Here is a 24,597-nt window from a genome sequence, read left to right on the forward strand (position 1 = left end):
CAAACGTTTGGCCGGATTTGAAGCGTTGACAAGTGGTGTCAAGAAGTATGTTGCATGTAGCGAATGCCATGCCATATATGATAATGAAGCCGCCCCTTTGTGTTGTACATCACCCAATTTTGGTAAAACCTCCTTGTGTGGCAACAGCTTGTTTAAGTCTGGTCCCGGGTCAAAAGCACCCAAAAAGACATATGTATTCCACTCCGTCAAGAAAGCCCTAAAGACGTTTTTTCAACGCCCGGATTTTGAAAACAACATCAACTCATGGAACCGCGGCCCGAAAATGGATAGCACTTTATTTGACGTGTACGATGGTGCGATGTGGAATGAGATAGTAGACGTAGATGGTATACCTTTTGTTGACACCGAGCGATCACTCATGCTCACGCTGAACATTGACTGGTTTCAGCCATTCGATGATGTTACCTACTCCTGTGGTGCCATATATCTTGCAATCAATAATCTTCCACGCAGTGAGCGGTTCAAGAAGGAGAACGTGATTCTTGTTGGGTTAATGCCAGGGCCTAAAGAAGCAAGCACTTCTGACATAAATAACTATCTGAAACCGCTTGTGGATGAGTTGATGGAGCTGTACAAAGGTATTAAGATTAAGACTCACCAATGTCCAAATGGTACTTCTATCCAAGCAGCCCTTCTCATGGTTGCCTGTGATATACCTGCTGCAAGGAAAGTATGTGGGTTCACATCCCATACAAGTACAAATGCATGCCACAAGTGTAAGCGTCAATTTTCGAGGTTGGCTGGAACGAGTTCCGTTGATTATTCTGGATTTGATTTCTCAAAGTGGCTCCTTCGCACTAAGAATGACAATCGTAAGGATGCAGAGATCTGGAGAAATGCAACCAAACCGACTGAGAGACAGCGTCTTAAAGTTGCACATGGTGTTCGCTGGTCCGAACTGCATCGTCTTCAGTACTTTGACATTGTCCGCTGCACGATCATCAATCCCATGCACAATCTTTTCTTAGGCACTGCCAAAAGAATGCTGGAGAGATGGGTTGCGGATGGATTAATCGATGATAAAAAACTCGTTGCCATGCAAAAGGCTGTTGAGAAGGTAGTGTTGCCGCCTGATTACACGTCACTTGGGACAAAGATTGCCAAGGGATTTCCCTATATGAAGGCTGATGAGTGGAAGTCTTGGTGCCTTGTGTACTCTCCTGTGGTTCTAAGGGATGTGTTGCCGTTGCCAGAGTTCAAGAACTGGATAGAGTTTGTTAACGCATGCAGATACTTCACCAAGCCTAGTGTTTCTGAAGAAGACATTGAGAAAGAACACAAATGCTTAGAAGAATTCTGTAAAGGGTGTGAGACATTGTACGACCTGGACCTTCTCTCTCCCAACATGCACCTGCATCTGCACTTACGCCAAACAATGATTGACTTTGGGCCCATCTATGGCTATTGGCTTTTCAGCTTTGAAAGGTACAATAGTGTTCTGAAAAATATCAAGACCAATCGAAGAAATGGGTTCGAATCGACATTTATGAGACAGTTTATTGAAGAGTCGTGGAAGGGAGATTTTGTGCATCGACTTCTGAAACCTATGCATGCACTTGCATGTTTTGAAATTTTCGATAAGTTCACCACCAACAACAACAACACCAACACTAACACTAACACCAACACCAACACCAACACCTACCTCTCTCACTCTTTCTCAATTTCCGAATATCTTGAAGCTTCACAGAATCTTTCAATGATAATTCGTGGAAACGAGCCCCTGCCACCATCCGCCTTGCCATTGAAAACAAGACCATTATCATTTATGCCAAAACATGAATATGATTGTCTTGTAGGATACTATCAAGCTGCGTACAAGAATCCACAGATCTCAGGTTGCAAAGATGTAATTGATGACTCACCTTTCGTCAATGACTGGATCGAAATGGTGAAGTCCGTTGATCTTCTTGGGCAAAGCTACAAAGGGTGCATTGGCACGAATGGCCGCGGATCATACATACAAGCATATTTTACTGAACGAACTGGGTCGGAACATGCGTATGTTGGAGAGATTCAGTACCTTTTTGTTCACAATTTTAGGCCAACTGTTTCTTCTCTAACATACAGAAATCCCCATAGTAGTCAGCATGTATTTGCATTTGTCAAATGGTTCAAATCCACTTCGGACAAAACAAGAGAATTAGAAGGAGTTGAGTTGTTACAGGATGAATTCTACAAGCAAGATTTTCAAAGCATCCTGCCAGTACATCGGATTCTCCTAACAGTTGCAATAGTAGATTACAAAACTACAAAAAATGTCAACAAAAAACTCGCGATTCCTTTACCAAAAAAAATTTACTATTAATTCTCATACACACACTTACTTATATATTTATCCTCTATTATTATTTCCTTTAATCAATTCAATTTCAATTATTACTATTTGGCCCTACAACAGAACATAGTAAAAAAGAAAATGTTTATTCATCGTTGATTGCCCAACGAGGCAATGACTGGGACAGAGTGGCAGGAACAGAGCAAGGCAACAATGTTGCTGGATATCTGTTCATTCTTGGCTTTGTTCCCATGCCCGCATTTAACACGTGATGGGTACGATCAATGTCGTCAACCATTGTCAACAATCTGTTGAACTGTATTTATTTTTATTAGTTCTTTATTTTTCTTGTTATAAAACTTATTTATTTATTCTAAATATTATTTACCTCTTCACTTCTCCAAGTGGGGCGAGCCACATGCAAACACCGTCGTGGAAGATTGTCCACAATCTCAATATCCGACTCACCATCAGACATGGCATCCTTCTGAAAGAGTTTGAGATAGGCCTTCTCAACAGGGTTTCCAGTCTTATATCCCATTGCAGCATCAATGGCTACCCAGTTGTCCATGTATGTCGACTTGCGTCAGATAGACATCTGGTTATATAGATTGTAGCTTGAGAAAATAGTAATATACCAATTAATTTTTTATATAGTATATACAAACCTGAAGAGTACGATTGTTTGCTCTCCCCTTGCTGTTTTTCTTGGCCTTCTGCTCAGGAGACTCGTGAAAAGTACGATGACTGTGCTTGTACCTGTTCTTTATTTTATCACTTATCACCCATGGGTGAGTACCAGCTAGACGAGTCTGGGCGCTAATGTAGCTCTTCAAGTAGTTGATAACAGCTACGTTATCGCGGTGGTTAATCTTCTCGTTCAAGTTCCACTTCTTCTTACTCTCGTTCTCAGCAACAAGAGCAGGGTCGTCAGACTCGAACTTCCAGTCCCACAACTTTTCCGCAAAGATTTCCTAAATACAGGTTGTTTAATAAGTTGTTGATACTAACATATATTAGTATTAATTACCGAGATAATGACAGAAACCTCGGCATCACTGAGGGAGGTCTGGGGGACATAGGATGGCATCAGAGATGGTCCTAGACTAGCCATACGAGTCTGATTGTTGGCATAGGCAGTTGCAAAGTCTGCAAATGCCGTATGTGTCTTTCCAGACGTGTCAACAACAACGCCCATCCTGTTTTTAAAGGCTGCCATGTTGCTATTGACAGCAGCAATGTCATCCTTGACACCGTTGATATTGTTGTTTACTTTGTTAAACATTTCAACAATTTTCACGTATCGCTGATCTTGGATAGTTGCGGATGAGAAACTGGGGGTCAATTTCTCGAGGTCCAACACGGCCAGCCAAAACACGGTTTGCAGAGGTAGATATACTTGCAGATGCTTTTCCTTTTCCTTTACGGTCTGTTTTTCTGCTGCTATTGGAAGGCATTTTTTCTTTATTGTATTTTTATTAAAGTTTTATACATTAATAAATTATTAAAATAAAATAAATGTATGGGTTGAAATATATTTATTTTTGTTTAATCAAAGATATACATACAAAATAAGTTAATATAAAGTAGATTTATGAAATAGCTGAGAAAAGGAAGGGATTATATATTATTTTCTATAAAATCCTTTATAACCTTGAACAACTTCTTTAATATTCAACATAGAACTTAGTGTTACAATATAATTTCGGACTATTCATTTTATTACTATTGTATTTTACTAGAGTCAATTCTCATCTAAACTGCCTTCTGTTTGAAAGCCCACTTTTTTTTCTTCTTTTTCTTTATTTTTTTCTTATTTCTTTTTTTCCTGTTTCTTTTCCGCTTTATTTACTTTTATTCTTATTGATGTATTTGAGTTCACACCCTGGTAAGCAATTTGTTTTTATTATTCTACTGTTATATTTATTCTTAATGTTTTTTCTTTTATTATTATTGTGGTTGCTGATAGTATTACAAGTCTTTGCCATGTTGATTAATGGACAAGAACAAAAAGGTAAAACGCGGTTATTGTGTATGTGCTTCTTTATTAATTATTTTCTTTTTCTCTCCTCAGCTCATCATAAAGACATACTAACAGCAGAAATTTATCCGGTAAGTCTGAATAATGTATTTATTTGTTTTATTCTTATATCTAATTTTGTTTATTTTCTATCTCTGTTAGTACTGCCAACATTTCTATGTACCTGATTGAATGGCTTGTCTTTGAAAACCGGTTTTCTTTGGTAAGTAATAAAGCCAAACTTTATTCCATGATCTTTACTAATGCGTTTTATTAAACCTTTCAGAACAACAGTCAATGTGCAATATGCCTGGTTCTGACGAAAGTACTGGTAAGTAACCATATTATTTAAATTAAAGAAAAATAAATATTTATATAATCTAATATAATTGAATAATTTTTTAGCCTTCTCTTACTAGTGAAATACTGTAAACACGCGTTTCTTTTTAGGATTCTATCGTATTGGAAGTATTTATATATTATAATATATGAAAGGGTTTGTTATTATATTAATTATGTAGTAGCTTATATATTAGATTAGACTATATATTGTCAAGCCGTACATATTATAAGCAAGAAGCTTTTTTTTTTTAAATAAAAACAATTTTTCCAAAACAATCTCTATAAAAATATTTGAAATGAAGTGCAAGAAGTATTGCAGTAGCATGGCATGTGTGAATCCTATAGTTTAGCCGTGCATAATTGTCTAATAAAAGTGTTTAGATTCGGAAGACAGTATACATAAATCCTGTTTCTTCTGTTAAATGATCCAATAGAATATTATTATTTCAGTAGACAGTTTTCTCTGTAAAGTAATCCAATAGAATTCTACTATTTCAGTAGACAGTTTTCTATCAAAAATAGATTTTTTATTAGAATCTCTGTTTCAAATCAAGTTTAATTTAATGTAACATCCAAAAAAAAAATGCCATAATTTGATTATTCTCTCTGTGATTAAATAGTTTAAAAGAACCTTACATCTCTATATGGATCATTATAAGTTCAGAAGTTATATGGACAACTCACAGGTAACATAACATATTGCGAACGGAATCTATAAATGCCAAATTCCAGAATTTAATTATTCTGTCACTCAGAATTTCCCATACTATCGCATATGTGTAGAAATCTAATTCCCCAGTGTGCCGGACAACCAAAATTCATTAAATATTGACTATTTTTACAGCACCCCATGTCAATATTGACGCGTGATGTGTTGTTTGTTGTGGATTGTAACAGTATCACTTGGCAAATAAATGTAATGTGAATTACAAAATACAAGAAGAAGAATACAATAAGAATGGAAAAGAATGGGTAATTTGACAGGTAAGAATTGGTGACAGACAGATAGAAAAAATAGGGAGAAGATTAAAATAGAAATTGTGACAACAACAAAGTCTGAGAAAGATAGAAAAGGGAAAACAGAGTGTTGTGAATGAGTATTGATTACTGCTGAATCTGAGAGTAAGACTGAGAGATAAAATAATATCCGCAGCTATTCCAGTCAAACGGATCTCCCTTTATGATATTATTTAATACACAGATCATCATACACATAATTGATTACTTATTATTATCACCATGATATGGGATATACAAATACATATACATTATATATATGGCATCATTATATTTCATCTACATATTTCTTTTATTATACAAATACTTAATTGAGAGACTACAACTACAACTATCTAATATTATGAAACATTACCCAAGTATCTGGGTCGGAATACTAAAATATTACCAATAGCATAAATGCTCTTCTTTACCAAAACTCTTGGACTGATCTGACTGGAGAAGTATCATATCAATTGATCTTTCCGGATCTTTCCAGAAGAACAATACTCCTGGAAGATGACTCATTATGATAAAGATTACTTAAGCACACACTGAATTACAAATTAGAAAAACATATAAATATCAGTAGATAGTTCTGTGTAGAAAAAGGCAATTTGATCATTCTTTACTTTTCTTTTGAAATAAACAACCTACATAAGTTCTCACGAATTCTTTTGTTTATATTATATTTTGCTTTATTTTCTCCCCACAACACAGAGAAATGAAATATATCAAAATTAACAGACAACACTCCAAAGAACAAGGACACTGTATATGAATAAAGAATAATGATAATAACGGACAAAAATAAATAAGATCAAAAATAGAATGATGATTTTATTGATTGAAAAGATTGTTCCTTTTATAAACAAAAATGTTTGGTTAAAATAATTTTTTGAGGAAAAGAAAAGAAAGTCAAGTAAAAATTTTTACTACATATAACTAGTGTTGATAGTAGAAGTAGAATAGAAAATTATAGAGAGAGTAAAATAAAAGTATAGTAAAAATATAATAATTGAATAAAAATAAAGTAAAAATATAGTAAGGTAGAATAGAAAGTAATAATATAATAATAATGTAGTAAAGTAAAGTAAAAAAATATAATAATAGTATAATAATAGAATCTAATAAAATGTAATAAAAAATAGTGTAAAATAAATGTCGGCAATAAAGAAGTATGTAAAATTAGGGGAAAGAGGTATAATGTTTTTAGTGGGTGACAGGTGTTTCTGAGGTGACGATGTAGATGGGTATTTTAATTTTAAGGAACGGGTGTGAAGTTTTATAGAATAAAATCAACAGTAAAAAGATTGAGACGTATATAAGAATACTTTGAGACTGTATATAGGTTGTCTTTATTAAAGAATACAAAGTTGTCCTTTTTATATCAAAACACGATCTGCTTTGTCAGTCACATCTTAATTTCTTAAGTCTGAGTTCATTTAGATATTAGAGAGCTGGTACTGCTATGTTTATAATTTAATCTAATTGCAGTGTCCTCATATTAACTCAGTGCTTACTGAGCTGTCATAATTACAGTACTTACTGTAATTAATTATTGGTCTTATTGATTTACCATAAGTAAAATAAATAAATTATTCATTTGTTCTTGTAATGATAGCTGTTTTACTATAATAATAGGAATATGTTCTTAGATGTAATAAATCCAACAACCAAGTGTCTGGATCACCACAACGGGATTATATTGGGGGGGTTTGGGTATAGGGGTATCGGGAGCAATATTTCCCAAGAAACCTGGGGGTCCACTCTTGTCCCTCGAGACACGTCACTCGGTCGACTCACCGTTGACGTCAATGCCCACGAGTCCGGTACCACCCGTCACGGCTCACCGCCGGACCAAACCACCGAAGGAATCCACTGTCCGTTATCCCTCACCAGAAATTGGCCAAAGTCAGATGTATTTACAAGATACGTGATAATGTATTAGTCGATTTGTCCGAGTGGTTAAGGAGTGTGACTAGAAATCACATGGGCTTTGCCCGCGTAGGTTCAAATCCTGCAGTCGACGATTTTTTGAATCATTCAGATTCTTTTTTGTATTGTCGTTTTCGATCTAGGTTGTTCTACCAATGCTATAACACAGCCAAAATTGGTCAAACCCACTGGGAATCGTAAACGAAGATAAAAGAATAAAAAGAGAATAGAAAGATAGATAACTTTTATTGAATAAAATAACGTCCTCTTTTATATCTTTTCTAAACCTACCTAGCCATTATAAATATCTGTTTTGATTTATATTCTACTTTTGTTAAGCTATGTGCTTTCTAATTCTTTTGTGAGCAAAAGGAAATCACTTTGGTTGTCGTTCTCAAAAAAGAATTCTATGTAATCGTCATCCTGATTGGCTGACAAGAATTTGGGCATGACACTATTTTCTAATTCACTGTAAAAATATCAGAGTTGACATTAGTGAATGAAATTGATAGTTATAAGCAACTAGTAAGAGTTAACCTTTTAGAATAAAAGATTCTGACTTTACCAATTGGTCTTTCATATATGTTTTAGATGCTTAAGATGATGGATATACTTGTAGAAAATATAATTAGATCACAAGCATCTAAAATATATTATTGTAGCTATTTTTTTTATCTAGAAATAAATTATCATTTTATATAAATAATTAAGAAATATATTTAATAAAAAGCATCTTGATTTCATATCTAAGAACTTATTCTTAAAAACTTGACAATTCCCAGTCACTATAGGAAAAAAGGGGTGTTTTTTGTAATTATGAATTCATTTTTGGCTTATAATAATTTAAAAAATAGCTAAAAATGCAGAATAAAACAAGAAAATCTCTGTCTTTTGAAATAACTGATAAAAAGCAAGTTGACTACTTAGAATTAGATCTCAGAGGAGACAACATTGGAAAAATGATCCTGAATATCTATGTGTGGAGGTACCTGAATATCATAGTAAATTTAGGGTGATTTTTTATCTCAGTATTATTTTTGTGTTCAAACTGATAGTGTCATTGTACTAGATTCTATTGGCTTAGCTATTTCAATCGTCATAGTTGCTTTATTATTATTATTATAAAGTTGTAATAAATAAAAACATATATAACACTTGTTTCTATTTTACTTTAACATTTTAAACAATTAAAAAAACACAATGTCCTCTACTTCGAATACTCATAATAAGAAGTGCTTTTGTAATGAATACAAAAATAACCAAGAAGGTTACAGTCTAGTTCAAAGACAAACTGCTCAATGCCATAACAAAAGAGCAAGATATGAAGCCTTCGAAAGAAGTAAAATGGGTACTTTTTTTTGGAGGTATTTTGTATAATAATAATTTTTAATAGATACATCTGTTCAAAGCAGCTCGATGGAAGTTGATATTGAAAGTAAGCAGAATATATTTTAACACCAGAGAATATAAACTAAGAGTTTTATTCTATATGTAGCTTTTCTGTTCCAGGAAACAGGCCCCTCAAAAATATTGGTCGGTCAGACCAACTCACCTTTTTGGGAAGCCAATATTATGTCTGACAATGATGACATGACTATTGACAATGAGGTTATTGACAATGCTGATTATGACAATAACACAGACAACAACAAAGAAAAAAGCAAAGAGGTTGAAGAGGTTGAAAAGGTTGAAGATAATGTTGAAATTGAGGTCGAAGAATTTAATAATGAAGGTCAGTATTAAACAACTAAGAAAAAAATGGTGGTGTTAATTTTTTTTATAATAGACCCTTTTGCCACCCCCAATATGTCTGAGAACCTAGTGCACAGGTTTATTGCTACTTTTGTGATAATGTTTGCTTCCCGCTATGTGGTCAACAAGGGTGCTGTTGTCTTGATCGAGTTCATTAACAAGCTCTTAACGATTTACAAGCAAGATTTCCAATTGCCCTTGAGCCTTCCTGGTCTCCAACGCATGACAGGTTTCTCTACCATGAACAAAGGCGTTCAGAGATTCCTTATGTGTCAGGACTGCCACAAGGTGTATGAGGAAAGTGCATTGGCTCCTTCCCATTGTGACTTCATAAAGCTTGGTGTGGTATTTCAGGTACGAAACAATAGAAAAATAAAATATTTGATAATAGAGACGTATAGAAATACTTTGAGACTGTTTATAAGTTGTCTTTATTCATAAATAAAAAGTGTCCCTTTTTATAAGAAAACACAATCTGCTCTTTTCATTACGTCTTAGTTTCTTAAGGCTTTCTTCCTTTACTATATTTGGTTATTAGAGTGTATTTACTGCTTAACTAGTGTTGGTGTTACAATTATGACATCAAGTCATAAATCGTACTTCTTTAGCTCTTAGCTATTCTTTTCTCTTTTATACTAGAGCTTTAGGACTTCCTACTAAATTAGCTCCATATCGATCTGACACAGTTTACCCGGCAGTATGATATAATTATCTTAACAATCTTTAAGATATTATCTACAGTACTAACTGTAATAATTATTGGGCTGATTACTTAATCGTTTATATATATTTTATATTGACAAGATGATAGCTACTACACTATCCCAATATGAATATGTTCTTATATGTGATAAATCCAATATCTGAGTGTCTGGATCACAACACTTGGCATGCATTCTGCATGCAACAGTCAATTGACAAAAACATCTTCCTCTGGTCTCCAGGTTGCCAAACGTGAATACTGTTACCAGTCAGTAAAAAATGCACAAAGATTGCTCTTTCTCTGCCCAGATTTTGAGCAAAAAATCAGACAGTGGAATGAGCAGTTAAATATTGTAAATACATTGTGCAATGTATATGATGACAATACATGGAAAGAGTTGGAAGATAAGGATGGCGAATCCTTTGTTGAAGACCCTTATTCATTAATGATCACGTTGAACATCGATTGGTTCCAGCCCTTCGATGGGACCAGTTATTTGTGTGGTGCCATGTATCTGGTTGTCAACAATCTTCCTCAAGAAAAACAATTTTTTGCAGAGAACATGATTCTAGTTGGACTTATGCCTGGGCCAAAGAAGCCAAAAACTGACAAAATCAATAACTATATAAGACCATTGGTGGATAAGTTATTGCAGCTGTATGTTGGAATACATGTACCTACTTACAAACACCCAGCAGGCACCCAGATTTGTGCAGCATTATTAATGGTAGCATGTGACATTCCTGCAGCAAGAAAGATCAGTGGATTCACTGCACACAATAGCATGTGTGCATGTTACAAATGTAACAAACAATTCCCTCGCCTGGAAGGCAGTTCTGCTGTTGACTTTTCTGAATTCAACACAGACCAATGACAGCCAAAGAATAATGATATGAACCGTTTGTATGCTGAGGAGTGGGAAAGTGCAAGTACCCCCTCAGAAAGATAGCAGTTGGAGGTCAAAAATGGTGTTTGATGGTCGCAGTTGTATCGTCTTGGATACTTTGATCTAGTATGTGGAACGATCATTGATCCCATGCATAATCTTTTCCTGGGAACGGCAAAAAGAATGATTGAAAAATGGATCAAAGAAAATGACATATCACCAGCGGATTTGGCCACAATGCAAAAGATGTCAGAATCAATGGCGCTGCCAGCCAATTACACAATTTTGAGATCCAAAATTGGAAAGGGTTTCTTGTACATGAAAGCAGACGAATGGAAATCCTGAGTATTAGTATACTCTCCAGTTCTCTTGAAGAATATTCTGCCGTGACACAAGTTGAAGAACTGGATAGATTTTGTAAATACATGCCATCTTCTTATAAAGCCATCAATTATCATGTCTGAAATTAACAAAGCTCATGACTATCTGCAGAGTTTCTGTCAGCAATGCCTAGTGATATATAAACCTGGTTTTCTCACCTGCAACATGCACCTGCACCTTCATCTTCGTGAGACCATCAACAATTTTGGACTAGTGTATGGTTATTGGCTCTTTGGTTTTGAGAAATACAATGGGCTGCTTAAGAAAATTGACACCAACTGAAAAGACGGATTTGAGGCTACATATATGAAAACATTCATTAATGATACATATAAGGGTGATTATGTGCGAAAGGTCTTAACATACCCTAGCCTAGTCCCCTTCATCCCACTCCTTCAAAAACTTACTTCCTCTGCCACAACTACTGCCAACTATGATTCCTATACCTCCTATGCCTCCTATGCCTCCCTTTCACATCAAGACTTCTAATTGCAACAACTTGTTAACATATTCTTATATCCATCACCTTCAATGAAAGGCAGCAAACCACTTCCTCCATCATCCTTCCCATTACGTTCCTTAAACGCATCAACAATGAGTGATATTGATTATCCTCAATTGCTCCATTTTTATTAGCTTGTATATGTCAATCCTAGTATTCTTAGTTACCGCAATGCCTCCTTATACCCTTATTCTATTGATAATCAAATCACAAAATTAAAGTCAAGTAATCTCCTAGGCCAAATATACAAAGGCAAAAACAGTTGTAGAAATCGTGGGTCTTTTGTACAAGCAATGTTTCTTGGCAGTGACAACATAACTAAAACTGCATTCATGGGACAAATTCAGTACTTGTTCATTTATTCATTCACACCTCCACCACATCTGAACTCTTCTGCGTCCCAAGTCCATAAAAAAAACACATCTTTGCATATATTCGATGGTTATCAATTACAGCTGATAAAAGGTGTGAAACTGAAAGCATTGATTTCTACTTGCCAAACTTCATGCCAGACAATTACCATAGCATTCTGCTAGTACATCGCATTGACATGGAAGTTGCGACTGCTAGTGAAAAAACAAGAAATAATATCAAAAAAACACTCATCATTCCTTTACTCAAAAAATACTATGTCTAAAATTTCTATTAATAAATATGCCCTATGCCCTCTTTCTATAAAGAAAAACAAAAAGAAAATTCCAAAGATGAGTAGTACCTCTTTTTATATATTTTTTCTGATAATTAGAGTATAGGAAGCAGACATAGACGAAAAGTTTTTTTTTGTTTAAAAAAAAAGAATTTGCATATTTTATTTAGGGCCCATTTCTAAGAGCCCACTGAGGTAACTGTGACACAATTGCGTCTGAGACTGCCAAATCTGTGGTTCTTAACCAAATTCGTTCCAGTAACTGATGGGCATTGCTGCCCAAATCAGCTATAATAGCCTCATCAACGAGCTCAATCAAACAATTGTACTATACCAAGAACAATATTCATATCCATATATTATTATACATTACAAAAACAAAAATATATTTAAATTATCTGAAAAATTTACCTCATCGCTTCTCTATTCTGGATGTGAGATCCGAATCGGTTGGGAAGAAGTTGAGCCTGTTGCATTACTGTCTGATTCATCTTCAGACATTGCTTCCCTGATGAGCAGAGCAGAGCGATCTTGCGCCATTTTCTTGTCAATGGCAATCTTGTTCTTATTGTATGCTGCCTTGTGATGTCTGAAGTGCTAATAGAAATATCAATTAAGAATTTTCGCTAATTTATATCTAGAAAAATATAAAATGAAGTCAATTAAAAATATAACCTACCTCCTTCTCATGCCCATGTCTTCTGGAAACAGTATTTGACTTCTTCTTGGCCTCTCTATCCTTGTTCTGCTCACGCTTACGCAAGCAGTAAGTCATGTAGACATATTTGTTCAGGTCTGCCTCTCTCATTCCAACACCAACAAACTTGGGCACCAGATAGTCAAAAACATTCTTAGCCAATTCTTGGTTAGGCAAAAGGCAAAAGCAAACTGTAGTGGTCCACCTGGGCCTATTTTTGTTTGCCTGCTTCAAGGCAGGCTTGTCTGACCAAAAGTTGGGATCCCACATGTACCCTTTGATGAATTTCTGTTTGATTGTAATTAAATACTGAATTGATATATTTTTATATAATTGAATACATACATAGACATTTTTGGTATTGGCCTTACTTGGTCATGCAGCAAAATCTGCTTGGGGAGGTGCAGTAATCTTGGTACTAGCAGGAGCAAGAATGGTGGCAACAATAGGAGCAGGAATAGGGTTGGCAACCGTGCTGGCTGGTACAGCATTATCAGAGCTGGTTACCGCAATAGCATCAATGTTTTTGCCCATGTCAGACAATTGACACTTTACTGCTTTTATGTCAGCTTGCATACCAGCAAGGCTGGCAATGATTCTTTTCTCTCCCACAGTAATCTCAGAGAGAATATGGCGGTTTCCAGACATTTTCTAATAAATGTTATATTGCCCATTTTGCAATTATTAATATTGGTCTATTATACAAATTTATATATATTTTATGTCTTTTATAATAAACCTACAGAGATAGATTGAAATCGTTTGTGTGGATGTTTGGGTAGGTGAGTGAGTAAGTAAAGATTTGTGATTAAGTGTGTAACAATAAATAAAGAACAAACTTTCAATGATATTAAAGGTCTGAGAATATTTATATGTGATGAATATTATTTTATAAATATATCCAAAATAACTTCTTTGAATAATAAATAAGAATTGGTCTTCATATTAATTTATTTTGAACTCCATCTAATATATGCTTATTGCCTTTTCATCTTTTTGTCTTTTTGTCCTTCCATCCTTCCATTCTTTGGTCTTTTGGCTTTTTTTTATTTTTATTTTTTATTTTTTACTTTTTCCCTATTTTACTGTTTTCTCTCTTCTCTCTTTTTCTCTTCCATTCTCTTTCTTTCCAACTTTCATTATTTTCACGCGTTTTTCTGGTAAGATGACTTATTTAAAATAATATATATATATATATAACTAAAAATAATAATTGTTTCTGTTGTTGTAGACACTAGCGTTTTATTGTCTTCTGATGCATCTTCTTCACAATGGTCATCCGGATTAGTAAAGGTTAGTAAATATACTTCTTGCCATCAGCCCATAACATTATTCTAACTTTCTCTCTTTCTTTCATAAAGACTATATCGCCAAAAATACTCTCTATAGTTAAACACGGCTATCAACACAATAATATTTTACATCTCTTTTTTTATTATATTATGTTTTAATATTTATCTAACCAAATATACTTTTTATTATAGGTGAACGTCCCTCTCACAAACACATTGTAGATCAAGAGTCTTTATCCCATGCTACTGAAATTACAATGGTAAGTCTTTTTTTAAAGAATATCTATATGTTAACATTATTGATACACTATAATAATATAATATTTTCTTTTACTAGATGCTATATTAGCTCTTGAAAAGTACTTCTTGGCTTACAAATAGATTCTTTTGATTTATAAAGGTAAATGAATTTCTCTAGCATCCAATTCATCCAAACTAGTTTTTGTCAATTATTCTCATAGTCAAAGAAATCATATCAAATGTCATCTTTACCATCCTCAAAAAAAAAATTCTGTCTATTCTCAACAAACAGCTGTTGTGTAAGTATAAGTTTGTATAAATGCTGGTATCTATAGAATATAGAAAGCATAATCCTTTTGATTGAACACACTTCTTGTTCATACTTTCTAAACATTGTTCTATAATATCAAACAGCACATTGTTTTTTATTTTTCAGGCATTTTATTTTTTGGGTAAAGAATCACCCAATCCAAAATAATATCAAGCAGGCCAGTAGAAAGGATCCAGGATATATAATAATACTACTAGATCATAAGTCCAGAACAATTCTTTTTTTAATAAATACAAAAAATAAACTATATTTTAAATCAATAATAACTGAATATCAAGTAATTGGGGGAGCATACTATGAATGACCTCATAATAAAGAGTGTCAAAGATTAGTTAAAATAGTCAACAATCCTACCTTTACTGAAAAGTTTTCAGTAAAGATAGCTTTATTACATGAATCAAGTATCTGCATATTGTTCTTTAAACTGGCATGACCTGTGTATCACAATAAAGCGTAAACTTAAACTAAACCTTCTTAATACTTCATACTATGCCAGTGCACACACAGAAATACTAATGAACCATACTCGGTCATTTTTCCAAGATTTACTCCACATCTTGGGTGCAACACGGCACTTGTTCTCGAGCTACCTTTAGTATCATATCAAATTACACCAAAGATAGAAGTTAAAACCCAAAATTACACTATATTACAGGCAGTTGTATACCATAGTATTTCAGTGGATTTTTGCAGTGATATATTCCGCATAATACTTTAACAAGATAGATAATAATTAGCATGATATAATAAGACATGTATATATATATCTTATCATAGACTCATCATTATCATTATTACTGAAGATATTCATAATTGGATCATCATTATCTTTGCTGTTGAATGTATTTATGATCTGAGCTTCGATTGCATCAGCACGTTCTCTGCTTGTTTATGAAGATAACAATATAATTAATTACACTCTCTAATAGTATGTATGTGATTTGTAGTCTTACTTAATAGTGTTGTTTGAGACAGTGTTCAAAACAACACTGACTTGTTCAGGAACAGGCGTGGTCTGTGAAATCTGGATATCATTATGTCTTCTATGACGGTTCTTAAAGTATTGAGATTTACAACTCTTGACTTTTTTTAAATTGGTGTGACACTCTTTGTATTGATTGCATTGGTAACTATTAAGAATTGAATTTGAAGACACTTTTTAGGTTGGAAATAAACACTTAAGAATAAAGATATGAATATTGATAATTCCTTTTAAATAATATGCCTTTATACTTAATAGCGTTGAGATTTGTATAGACTTAATGACTACAAGTAGGCAATGACATAGATGATACAAATATAAACTCAGAAACAGAAGCTAAAACATTGTGTAATAGCTGTTATTAGAACTACAGTAGCCCAATAATAATATTGGCTGGACCAATAGGTTAAACTCATTTATATAAAACTAATAATAGACAATAGAAATTTTTTTTTACCTTTATCTTTCTTTCACAACAATTCTTTTTCTCAGGTAAATCAAACTCTCAACATGAATAACACAGATAACAATTCCATCTCTTTGCTACACATCATGTACAATGAGATAATATCTTTGAAGACACACCAAGAAAAGACCAAACTTGAAATGAAGGCACAGATCAAAGAGTTGAAACTCAAAATGAAGATGAGCATCGAAGATTTGAATTTGGAGATTACTTCTCTCCAGAGCCAACTGAAGAATAGAAACATTTCCAACCAACACACTTCGCCTTCTGTCTCTGCCATTGTAAGACAAAAAATAAAATGAGTTGAATATATATTAATATGTCATTTAATAGTTCAGTGCTAATACCATCTGCAAGCCAGTGAGCATATTTCATGAAATAACTTTAAAGCATATCTTCAAGATGATAAGTAAAGACCTTGGCATTGAAGTAACAAGTAACAAAAGGGCCACACTCAATATGTGTACAAAGCTTATATGTGATGATATGGCTGCCCATCCTTTGGTGATTGCTCTTGGTTCTAATCCTAGCTGGGGGTCTATACCAGTAGCACTTAAGAAAGAATTGCGTGCCAGGCATGCAAATATAATGAAGGATTCTAGTATAGACTTCACCATATGTCTTGAAAACTGGGCATCAACTGTAAGAGTTGTACATTTCTGGAGGGACCGTCATAAAAGATTACAGTCTCGTAAGTAATCCGGTGTAGTAGAATTGAATAGAATATTTTACTATGAAAACCTAGAATATTAAATAGTTTATAGTCAATAAAAGGTATCTATAGATTTTTTTATGCTTTAATAGCTAATAAAATAAACAATATTATTTATTTTTCTGTCATAATAACCAATAAAATGAATAATATAATTTTTTTTCTGTCATAACAACCAATAAAAATGATTAATAAAAAGAATCTTCTATTGTAATAACCAATAAAAATTTGTATTTATTAAAATGATCAAACATTTACATATATATTATCCAATAAAAAACTGCTTTCATAAAAGTAACAATAAAAAAAAGTACTAGTGTCTAATAGAATTTCTTCCTAAGCTAAAATATTAAAGTAATAAATAGCATTTAAGAGAGTACCCAATAAAAGTAATTGATTATATAATATACTTTATATAATAAAGAATGAAACGCTGTCCAATAGAAGAGTCATCAGAGAAGAATCAGAAAGCAGAGATCTATAATATGTATTTAAATTCCAGGGGGGCAAAGTAGATATTTGGCAAAAAAACTGCCACAAAGCCACCTTGTCAAACCACCATAAAGCAGCCATAAAACCACACTTTTTTTCCTGTAGTGTTGTTACAAATATACTAAGTATTTAGGGAGTACCTATAATAGAATCATATTGAAATATGTGCTTCCAATATGATATTTGCTTTCTTTCTACTCAATAAAATCATATAATTTTTGCTGTGATAGTGTCTAGTAATATTATATATTTCTAAAATTACAAACTAATAAATAATTATTCTAATTTCTGCTTCATTTGTAATGTCAGATCTCAATTTAGTATTTCTTTTCTGACACTTGTAACTAAGTCACAGAATCAATATCACTGGAGATTGTCGAGTTTATGAATAATTTTTAGATAGAATAAAAGATGCTTTTCATTAAATATATTTTTTGACTATTTATACAAATTGAGACTTGATTTCTGACTAAAAGAATAGTTACATTAATATGTCTTAGATGCTAGTTATCTAATAATATTTTCTGCAAGTATATTCACCATCTTAAATATCTAAAACATATATAAAAGATGAATTGGCAATAGGTGCTTGCCACCACCCAGAAAATTTTCAATTTTGAAGATTTAAGCACTGTTTTATGTTCCCAATCTATAAAACCCCTCAAAATAATTAGGGTCAAAAAAAAGGAAATCTAAACTACCACCACTCTTTTTTTGAGTTTGATATTTAAAAAAAAAAGATTACTAGAAGAAAAATTAGTTATTTTAGTATTTATATTTACTCATCCAAAACGAGACAAGAATAAAAAGCAGGTTATAATCCTTTTGGGATATTTGAGATGACATTCAATTTTCAATATCAATATATTTACAGATGGTGGCAAGCACCTAATGACAAGATATTTTACTCTAAAAGTCAACCATTATTGGTTGCTTGTGAATTCCGATTTTGATTGCCGATGTCAACTCTGACAGTAAAAAAAAGTCACTAAAACTTGTATCACAAAATTTAAGCACAACAATACTTATATGAACAAAATTAAATCTGTTGTGCCGAACTCTTATCAACCAATCAGAATGATGATTACACAGAACTCTCTTTTGAGAATGATGACCAAATTTATTTCTTTTTGCTTACAAAAGAATTAGAAAGCGCATAGCTTAACAAAAGTATAATAGAAACTGAAACAGATATTTATAATGGCTGAGTAGATTTAGAAAAATATACAAGAGAACATTATTTCATTTAATAAAAGCTATCTATCTTTCTATTCTCTTTTTATTTTTTTAATTTCGTTTATAATTCCCAGTGAGTTTGACCAGTTTTGGCTGTGTTAGAGCATCTGCAGCAGTAGCATTTATATTAATATTAATTTAAGTACTCATAAGCTACATATGAAGTTGAAAACAGCCAAAAAGCAAAGGGCCAAATTTCAGTTACATTAAAAGAGAAGCATTTAAATAATTCTACCAAACATTAATTTTTCTAGTGCCTTCATTTATTCTTTTTCTTACTATCTCTTTATTATATATTTTGAAGCTTCTGAATTTAATATAGTACATATGAACAAGAGTTTTGCCACAATAATTCTCAAGGAAGAGAATCGTGACGCAGAGATAGCAGCAATCATCCAGACATTTATGTGGTGATCCAGACACTCAGATGTTGGATTTATCACATATAAGAACATATTCATATTGGGATAGCGTAGTAGCTATCATCTTGTCAGTATAAAATATATATAAACGATTAAGTAATCAGCCCAATAATTATTACAGTTAGTACTGTAGATAATATCTTAAAGATTGTTAAGATAATTATATCATACTGCCGGGTAAACTGTGTCAGATCGATATGGAGCTAATTTAGTAGGAAGTCCTAAAGCTCTAGTAAAAAAGAGAAAAGAATAGCTAAGAGCTAAAGAAGTACGATTTATGACTTGATGTCATAATTGTAACACCAACACTAGTTAAGCAGTAAATACACTCTAATAACCAAATATAGTAAAGAAAGAAAGCCTTAAGAAACTAAGACGTAATGACAAGAGCAGATTATGTTTTCTTATAAAAAGGGACACTTTTTATTTATGAATAAAGACAACTTATAGACAGTCTCAAAGTATTTCTATACGTCTCTATTATCAAATATTTTATTTTTCTATTGTTTCGTACCTGAAATACCACAATTTATTATTGATACCATAAAGTATCAGCTTCCAAACGCAGATACTAAAAAGAAGAAACAAAAAAGACATGTACCACAGTATATTGCAATAGACACACTGGTAATGTACAGCTGCGAAAGGACTACTTTGATGAAAACAGTGTTTATACTGAAAAACAGTTTTGTAGATAATATAGAATGAGCAAATCCTTGTTCATGCATATTGCTGAGGGTGTAAAGAAATATGACAGCTACTTTGAGCAGAAAGTTAATGCTGCTCATTCTCTTGGATTCTCTTCTTTCCAGAAGATATCCATAGCTCTCCACCAGCTTGCCTATGGACTTCCTGCTGATGCTCTGAATGAAACGTTTAGAATGGCAGAATCTACTTTGCTAGAGTATTTGAAGCATTTCTGTGTTGTTGTTATTGCAGTTTATGGAAAGGAATACCTGAGGTTGCTAATACAAGAGGAGATAAAGAGACTTTTGGCAGAAGGCAAATCTAGAGGCTTCCCTGGAATGCTAGATTTGCTCGACTGTATGCACTGGGAGTAGAAGAACTGTCCAACTTCTTGGCATAAATTTCTTGTTGGGAAAGTGAAGACTGCGACAATCATTCTGGAAGCTGTTGCCTCCTACAACCTGTGGATTGGACATGTTTTCTTTGGTTTGCCTGATTCTCTCAACAACATTAATATCTTAAATCAGTCCTTTCTCTTTAAGGATCTTGCTGATAGACAAGGTCCAGAGATTGAATACAGAGTCAATGGCAACAAGTATATGATGAGATATTACTTGACAGATAGTATATACCCCTCATATACTGCTTTTATCAAGAGTTTTAATGATCATCAAACTGCAAAGAAGAAGGTAAATGAGTATATGTTATATTCTTTGAATTCTCTTAACCAGTGACTTGTCTTTTTTAAGAACTTTGCCAAGGCATAAAAAGCAGTGCAAAAAGTCATGGAACGAGTATTTGGCATGTTGTAATCACGTTTTGCAATAGTTGCTGGACCAGCAAGAATGTGGAGTCATGATACTCTAAAGAATATCATGACTGCATATATAATTTTACACAACATGATTATTGAGTGTGATAGAGAAGAGAAACTTGATGTTGTTGGTGATAACTAGGGAGTGAATAGAGAAGTAGTGATAAAAGACAGGTTAGAAATAGAGAGTGTCTTGGCAGAAGTACCAAGATTGATCCCTAGATCAGAGATTTTATTCCCTAATAGAACTTTTGCTAGCTGTCTTCAAAGAAATATAAGAATTTGGGACCAGAAGCAACACTTTTCACTGAGACAGAATGTTATAGATAGTCTGTGGAAAATAGAAGGGGAAAGATAATAAAAACATCTTTATAAGTTTATATTTTATTCTTTGCAACTCAATTGCTCTCAGAAACTCCAAGATCATGGTTAACATTGTTGTGGGTAACAGGCTCATTCCATATTCCCCTCTCTCTAATCCTTTGCTGCTGCTGCAAAATCATTTGGCAATCTATAGAATTTTCAATAGAGAGAGGGTCTATAAATAAAATACAAATGTATTCAGCCCTTTGCAGGGCTGCAGTGTGTATTGTCAGAGCCCCCATGATATCCTCAAAAACCTTGGTTGATTTCTGAACCTCTTTTATATTTTCTTTCATCAGATCTATACATTCATTGCCTTTATTTACTATCTCAGCTTGAACAGGAAGAGTTTTCTTCAGTTGCTTCTCCATTCCCCTTTGGTCTGCCTCCTGAGCCTTTGCCCACTTTCATTCCTACAGGGCAAGGGCTGAGATTGAACCTGTTACTCTCATCTTCTTCTTTCTCTTCCTCCTCTTCCTTCTCTTTCTCTTCCTCCTCTTCCTTCTCTTTCTCTTTTTCCTCTTCCTTCTCTTTCTCTTTTTCCTCTTCCTTTTCTTTCTCTTTTTCCTCTTCCTTCTCTTTCTCTTTTTCCTCTTCCTTCTTTTCCTCCTCTTCCCCTTCAGCTCCACCTGCATGAGCTAGAGCAGAGTTTGCAACCTTAGTGTTTGCCACTCATTTCTTGCTTGCCTTCTTAGCCTGCTTGGCCTTTGGTGCTCTGGGCAGCCACTTTGGGTGCTGAGACAAGATAGTGTAACAATGATCAAGATTGAAATTTGACTTCATATCAACGAAGAACAACTGTCTTGCTTTTTGACTCTTAAACTCTTGTTTAGCTATTATATACAGTATAATATTTATATAATTTACATATTAACTGCTTACATCAGATTTGTTATTTGAGTCACTTGCATTCATTTCTTATGCTTGAGACAAAAATCTGACATATTTACTGATTACCCTGTTAATGATATGCCAACAAGCAGGCAAAGCATAATCATTGCACTTCAAAGTATTTTTACCCAAGTACTGGTGGTAGTGGTTGCTTATTCTTGATCAGAATTTATCACTCTTTTAGTCAATGCCTCTAATAGCATCCAAGGTAACAAACAGATAGGAGTGACAAAGCTGTTTGTCCTCTTAGATAGAGAACTTCTTTGGTCTGCTTTTTTCATTCATGTGAATATTGACAATATGAATTATTATTTAAATCAACAGAACTTGTCATATTAGTATCAAATATAAACAGCTGGCAATAATAATACCTTTGCCAGAAATGTTGAGTTCATCAAAGAAAATACTAAAGGGAGAGATGCTCATTGTTAAAAAATATGATTTTATTATATTAATTTTTAATGAGAATGAAAAGAAAATAAAAATTAAATGCTTGGCAAGTTTTTAAATTGAGCATCTATTTTTATGCTCAAAGTCATAAAAATCACAGAGCATGTAAATAAATGCTGTTCGAAATGCTACTGCTGCAGACAATTTTTTTTGGAAAGCACTTACAAAAAGCACTTAAATTGGGAAAAACTGAATTTAAATGCTACTACTGCAGATGCTCTTATAGCATTGTGCTGTTCCCGATCTGGGTTGGTCTTCCTTTTACTATAACAAAGTCAAAAAGACAAACTCACTGGGAATCAAGGAGTATACATAAAATCAAAGAGAGAATAAAAGATATTTTTATTGATATGAATTAAATTGTCTTATATAGTTTTCTAAACTAATACTTCACATTATCTGCAGTAGTTATTATATTATATTTAAATAAAAGGAGAGTTATTATACTACTGTTAATCATCTTCAGATTTTACAGATTCATCAAAATAATGTCCAACAATTGAATGAGCTGTCAGAGTTGATATTGGCAATCAAAATTGGAATTCATAAGCAACCAATAATGGTTGACTTTTAGGGTAAAAAGATCTTGTCATTGCCAATTGGTCTTTTGTATATGCTTTAGATGTTTAAGATGATAAATATACTTGTAGATGATATTACTGGATAACTAGCATCTAAAACATATTAACATAGCTATTTTTTTTAGCCAGAAATCAAGTAGCAATTCGTATAAATAGTCAAGAAATATATTTAATAAAAATTATGTTTTATTTTCTATTCAAAAACTATTCATAAACTTGACAATCCTCAGTAGTATTGATTTTGCGACTTAGTTACAAGTGCCAGAAAAGAAATACCAGATTGAAACTTGACAAAACAACCTAGATCAAAAATGAGAAACTAATGTCATGCCCAAATTCTTGTCAGCCAATCAGGATGACGATTACATAGAATTCTTTTTTGAGAACAACAACCAAAGTGATTTCCTTTTGCTCACAAAAGAATTAGAAAGCACATAGCTTAACAAAAGTAGAATATAAATCAAAACATATATTTATAATGGCTGAGTAGGTTTAGAAAAGATATAAAAGAGGACATTATTTTATTCAATAAAAGTTTTCTATCTTTCTATTCTTTTATCTTCATTTACGATTCCCAGTGGGTTTGACCAATTTTGGCTGTGTTATAGCATTGGAAGAACAACCTAGATCGAAAACGACAATACAAAAAAGAATCTGAATGATTCAAAAAATCGTCGACTGCAGGATTTGAACCTACGCGGGCAAAGCCCATGTGATTTCTAGTCACACTCCTTAACCACTCGGACAAATCGACTAATACGTTATTACGTGTGGTATAAGCAATTACAGCTGTTAGCCATGTTGTGGTGTCGGGTACCGGACGGTCAGTCTGCTCGGTGGGGTTGTTTGTCGATTTGTCGTGATGTGTCGTCCCAGTTATGACAGGCTGACGTCAACGGTTTGTTGATGTGGTGCTGTGCCCTCGGTGGTAAGAGGAGATTTTTTCTGTGCACAGAAAAAATCTCGTTTGCATTCCCTGTTCCTTCTACACACAATACTTTTTCCTTTTCCCTTGTTAACATATTTGTCTACATTGTACTCATTCAAAATCATGATCCCCCATGTTAGTAACATTCCTCTTCTACAATGCACATAATTCATTTTGTCAACATCTCTGCGCAATATCAGTACCTTTATTATTATATTTTTATTATATTTTTATTCATATATTTTATCCTTGCTATATCAATTATTCATCATTCTATTTTTACTATCTTTATTTTTCTAAACTTCTATTATCAACTTAAAATCTTGTCGACTATAAAAAGAGAAGTAAACTCAACCCAATAAAATTATCAAGCAATCCTTTGTTCAGTTTCAGTATCTTTTTCTTGTTTTCTTCTCTTTGTAGTCTATATCATCTTGCGACATAACATATTGATTTCTTGGTTTTAGGAAGTGTGGTATTTCAGGTACGAAACAATAGAAAAATAAAATATTTGATAATAGAGATGTATAGAAATACTTTGAGACTGT

The 24,597-nt window shown here is 33.3% G+C and overlaps 8 protein-coding genes and 2 non-coding genes across 10 annotated transcripts; 7 read left to right on the forward strand and 3 right to left on the reverse strand.

Moving 5' to 3' along the window:
* Nucleotides 1-460: 460 nt before the first annotated feature.
* On the forward strand, nt 461-1,000 carry PHYBLDRAFT_102135 (hypothetical protein; the record flags this gene model as incomplete). Its single annotated transcript, XM_018427672.1, has 1 exon — nt 461-1,000. A coding segment is annotated over one exon (540 nt), but the record flags the coding sequence as incomplete, so codon positions are not given.
* A 1,444-nt stretch (nt 1,001-2,444) lies between these two features.
* Nucleotides 2,445-3,756, reverse strand: PHYBLDRAFT_151733 (hypothetical protein; the record flags this gene model as incomplete). Its single annotated transcript, XM_018432735.1, has 5 exons — nt 2,445-2,615; nt 2,688-2,879; nt 2,968-3,273; nt 3,330-3,571; nt 3,600-3,756. The coding sequence occupies 5 exons, from the start codon at nt 3,754-3,756 to the stop codon at nt 2,445-2,447; spliced, it is 1,068 nt and encodes a 355-aa protein (XP_018285169.1).
* Nucleotides 3,757-6,818: 3,062 nt separating this feature from the next.
* Nucleotides 6,819-7,796, forward strand: PHYBLDRAFT_67264 (hypothetical protein; the record flags this gene model as incomplete). Its single annotated transcript, XM_018441765.1, has 3 exons — nt 6,819-6,835; nt 7,302-7,601; nt 7,739-7,796. The coding sequence occupies 3 exons, from the start codon at nt 6,819-6,821 to the stop codon at nt 7,794-7,796; spliced, it is 375 nt and encodes a 124-aa protein (XP_018285170.1).
* Nucleotides 7,608-7,689, forward strand: PHYBLDRAFT_t255. The gene has a single exon. It is a non-coding gene; the product is annotated as a tRNA-Ser (tRNA).
* A 999-nt stretch (nt 7,797-8,795) lies between the features above and the next one.
* Nucleotides 8,796-11,281, forward strand: PHYBLDRAFT_174515 (hypothetical protein; the record flags this gene model as incomplete). The annotated part of the gene is made up of 7 exons (XM_018437272.1): nt 8,796-8,934; nt 8,989-9,030; nt 9,091-9,327; nt 9,382-9,701; nt 9,846-9,943; nt 9,987-10,044; nt 11,036-11,281. 7 exons carry the CDS (start codon nt 8,796-8,798, stop codon nt 11,279-11,281), a joined length of 1,140 nt encoding a protein of 379 aa, XP_018285171.1.
* Nucleotides 11,282-11,392: 111 nt separating this feature from the next.
* PHYBLDRAFT_151737 (hypothetical protein) lies at nt 11,393-11,806 on the forward strand (the record flags this gene model as incomplete). Its single annotated transcript, XM_018432736.1, has 2 exons — nt 11,393-11,537; nt 11,604-11,806. 2 exons carry the CDS (start codon nt 11,393-11,395, stop codon nt 11,804-11,806), a joined length of 348 nt encoding a protein of 115 aa, XP_018285172.1.
* Nucleotides 11,807-12,631: 825 nt separating this feature from the next.
* PHYBLDRAFT_67267 (hypothetical protein) lies at nt 12,632-13,810 on the reverse strand (the record flags this gene model as incomplete). The annotated part of the gene is made up of 4 exons (XM_018441766.1): nt 12,632-12,793; nt 12,945-13,091; nt 13,145-13,437; nt 13,582-13,810. The coding sequence occupies 4 exons, from the start codon at nt 13,808-13,810 to the stop codon at nt 12,632-12,634; spliced, it is 831 nt and encodes a 276-aa protein (XP_018285173.1).
* A 2,707-nt stretch (nt 13,811-16,517) lies between these two features.
* Nucleotides 16,518-17,172, forward strand: PHYBLDRAFT_151739 (hypothetical protein; the record flags this gene model as incomplete). The annotated part of the gene is made up of 2 exons (XM_018432737.1): nt 16,518-16,754; nt 16,807-17,172. The coding sequence occupies 2 exons, from the start codon at nt 16,518-16,520 to the stop codon at nt 17,170-17,172; spliced, it is 603 nt and encodes a 200-aa protein (XP_018285174.1).
* A 2,068-nt stretch (nt 17,173-19,240) lies between these two features.
* Nucleotides 19,241-21,194, forward strand: PHYBLDRAFT_174518 (hypothetical protein; the record flags this gene model as incomplete). The annotated part of the gene is made up of 3 exons (XM_018437273.1): nt 19,241-19,283; nt 20,440-20,711; nt 20,979-21,194. The coding sequence occupies 3 exons, from the start codon at nt 19,241-19,243 to the stop codon at nt 21,192-21,194; spliced, it is 531 nt and encodes a 176-aa protein (XP_018285175.1).
* A 2,599-nt stretch (nt 21,195-23,793) lies between these two features.
* Nucleotides 23,794-23,875, reverse strand: PHYBLDRAFT_t257. The gene has a single exon. It is a non-coding gene; the product is annotated as a tRNA-Ser (tRNA).
* Between the last annotated feature and the right edge of the window lie 722 nt (nt 23,876-24,597).

The sequence above is a fragment of the Phycomyces blakesleeanus genome, assembly GCF_001638985.1.
Source record: "Phycomyces blakesleeanus NRRL 1555(-) unplaced genomic scaffold PHYBLscaffold_31, whole genome shotgun sequence".
In the NCBI taxonomy this organism is placed as follows: Eukaryota; Fungi; Mucoromycota; class Mucoromycetes; order Mucorales; family Phycomycetaceae; genus Phycomyces; species Phycomyces blakesleeanus.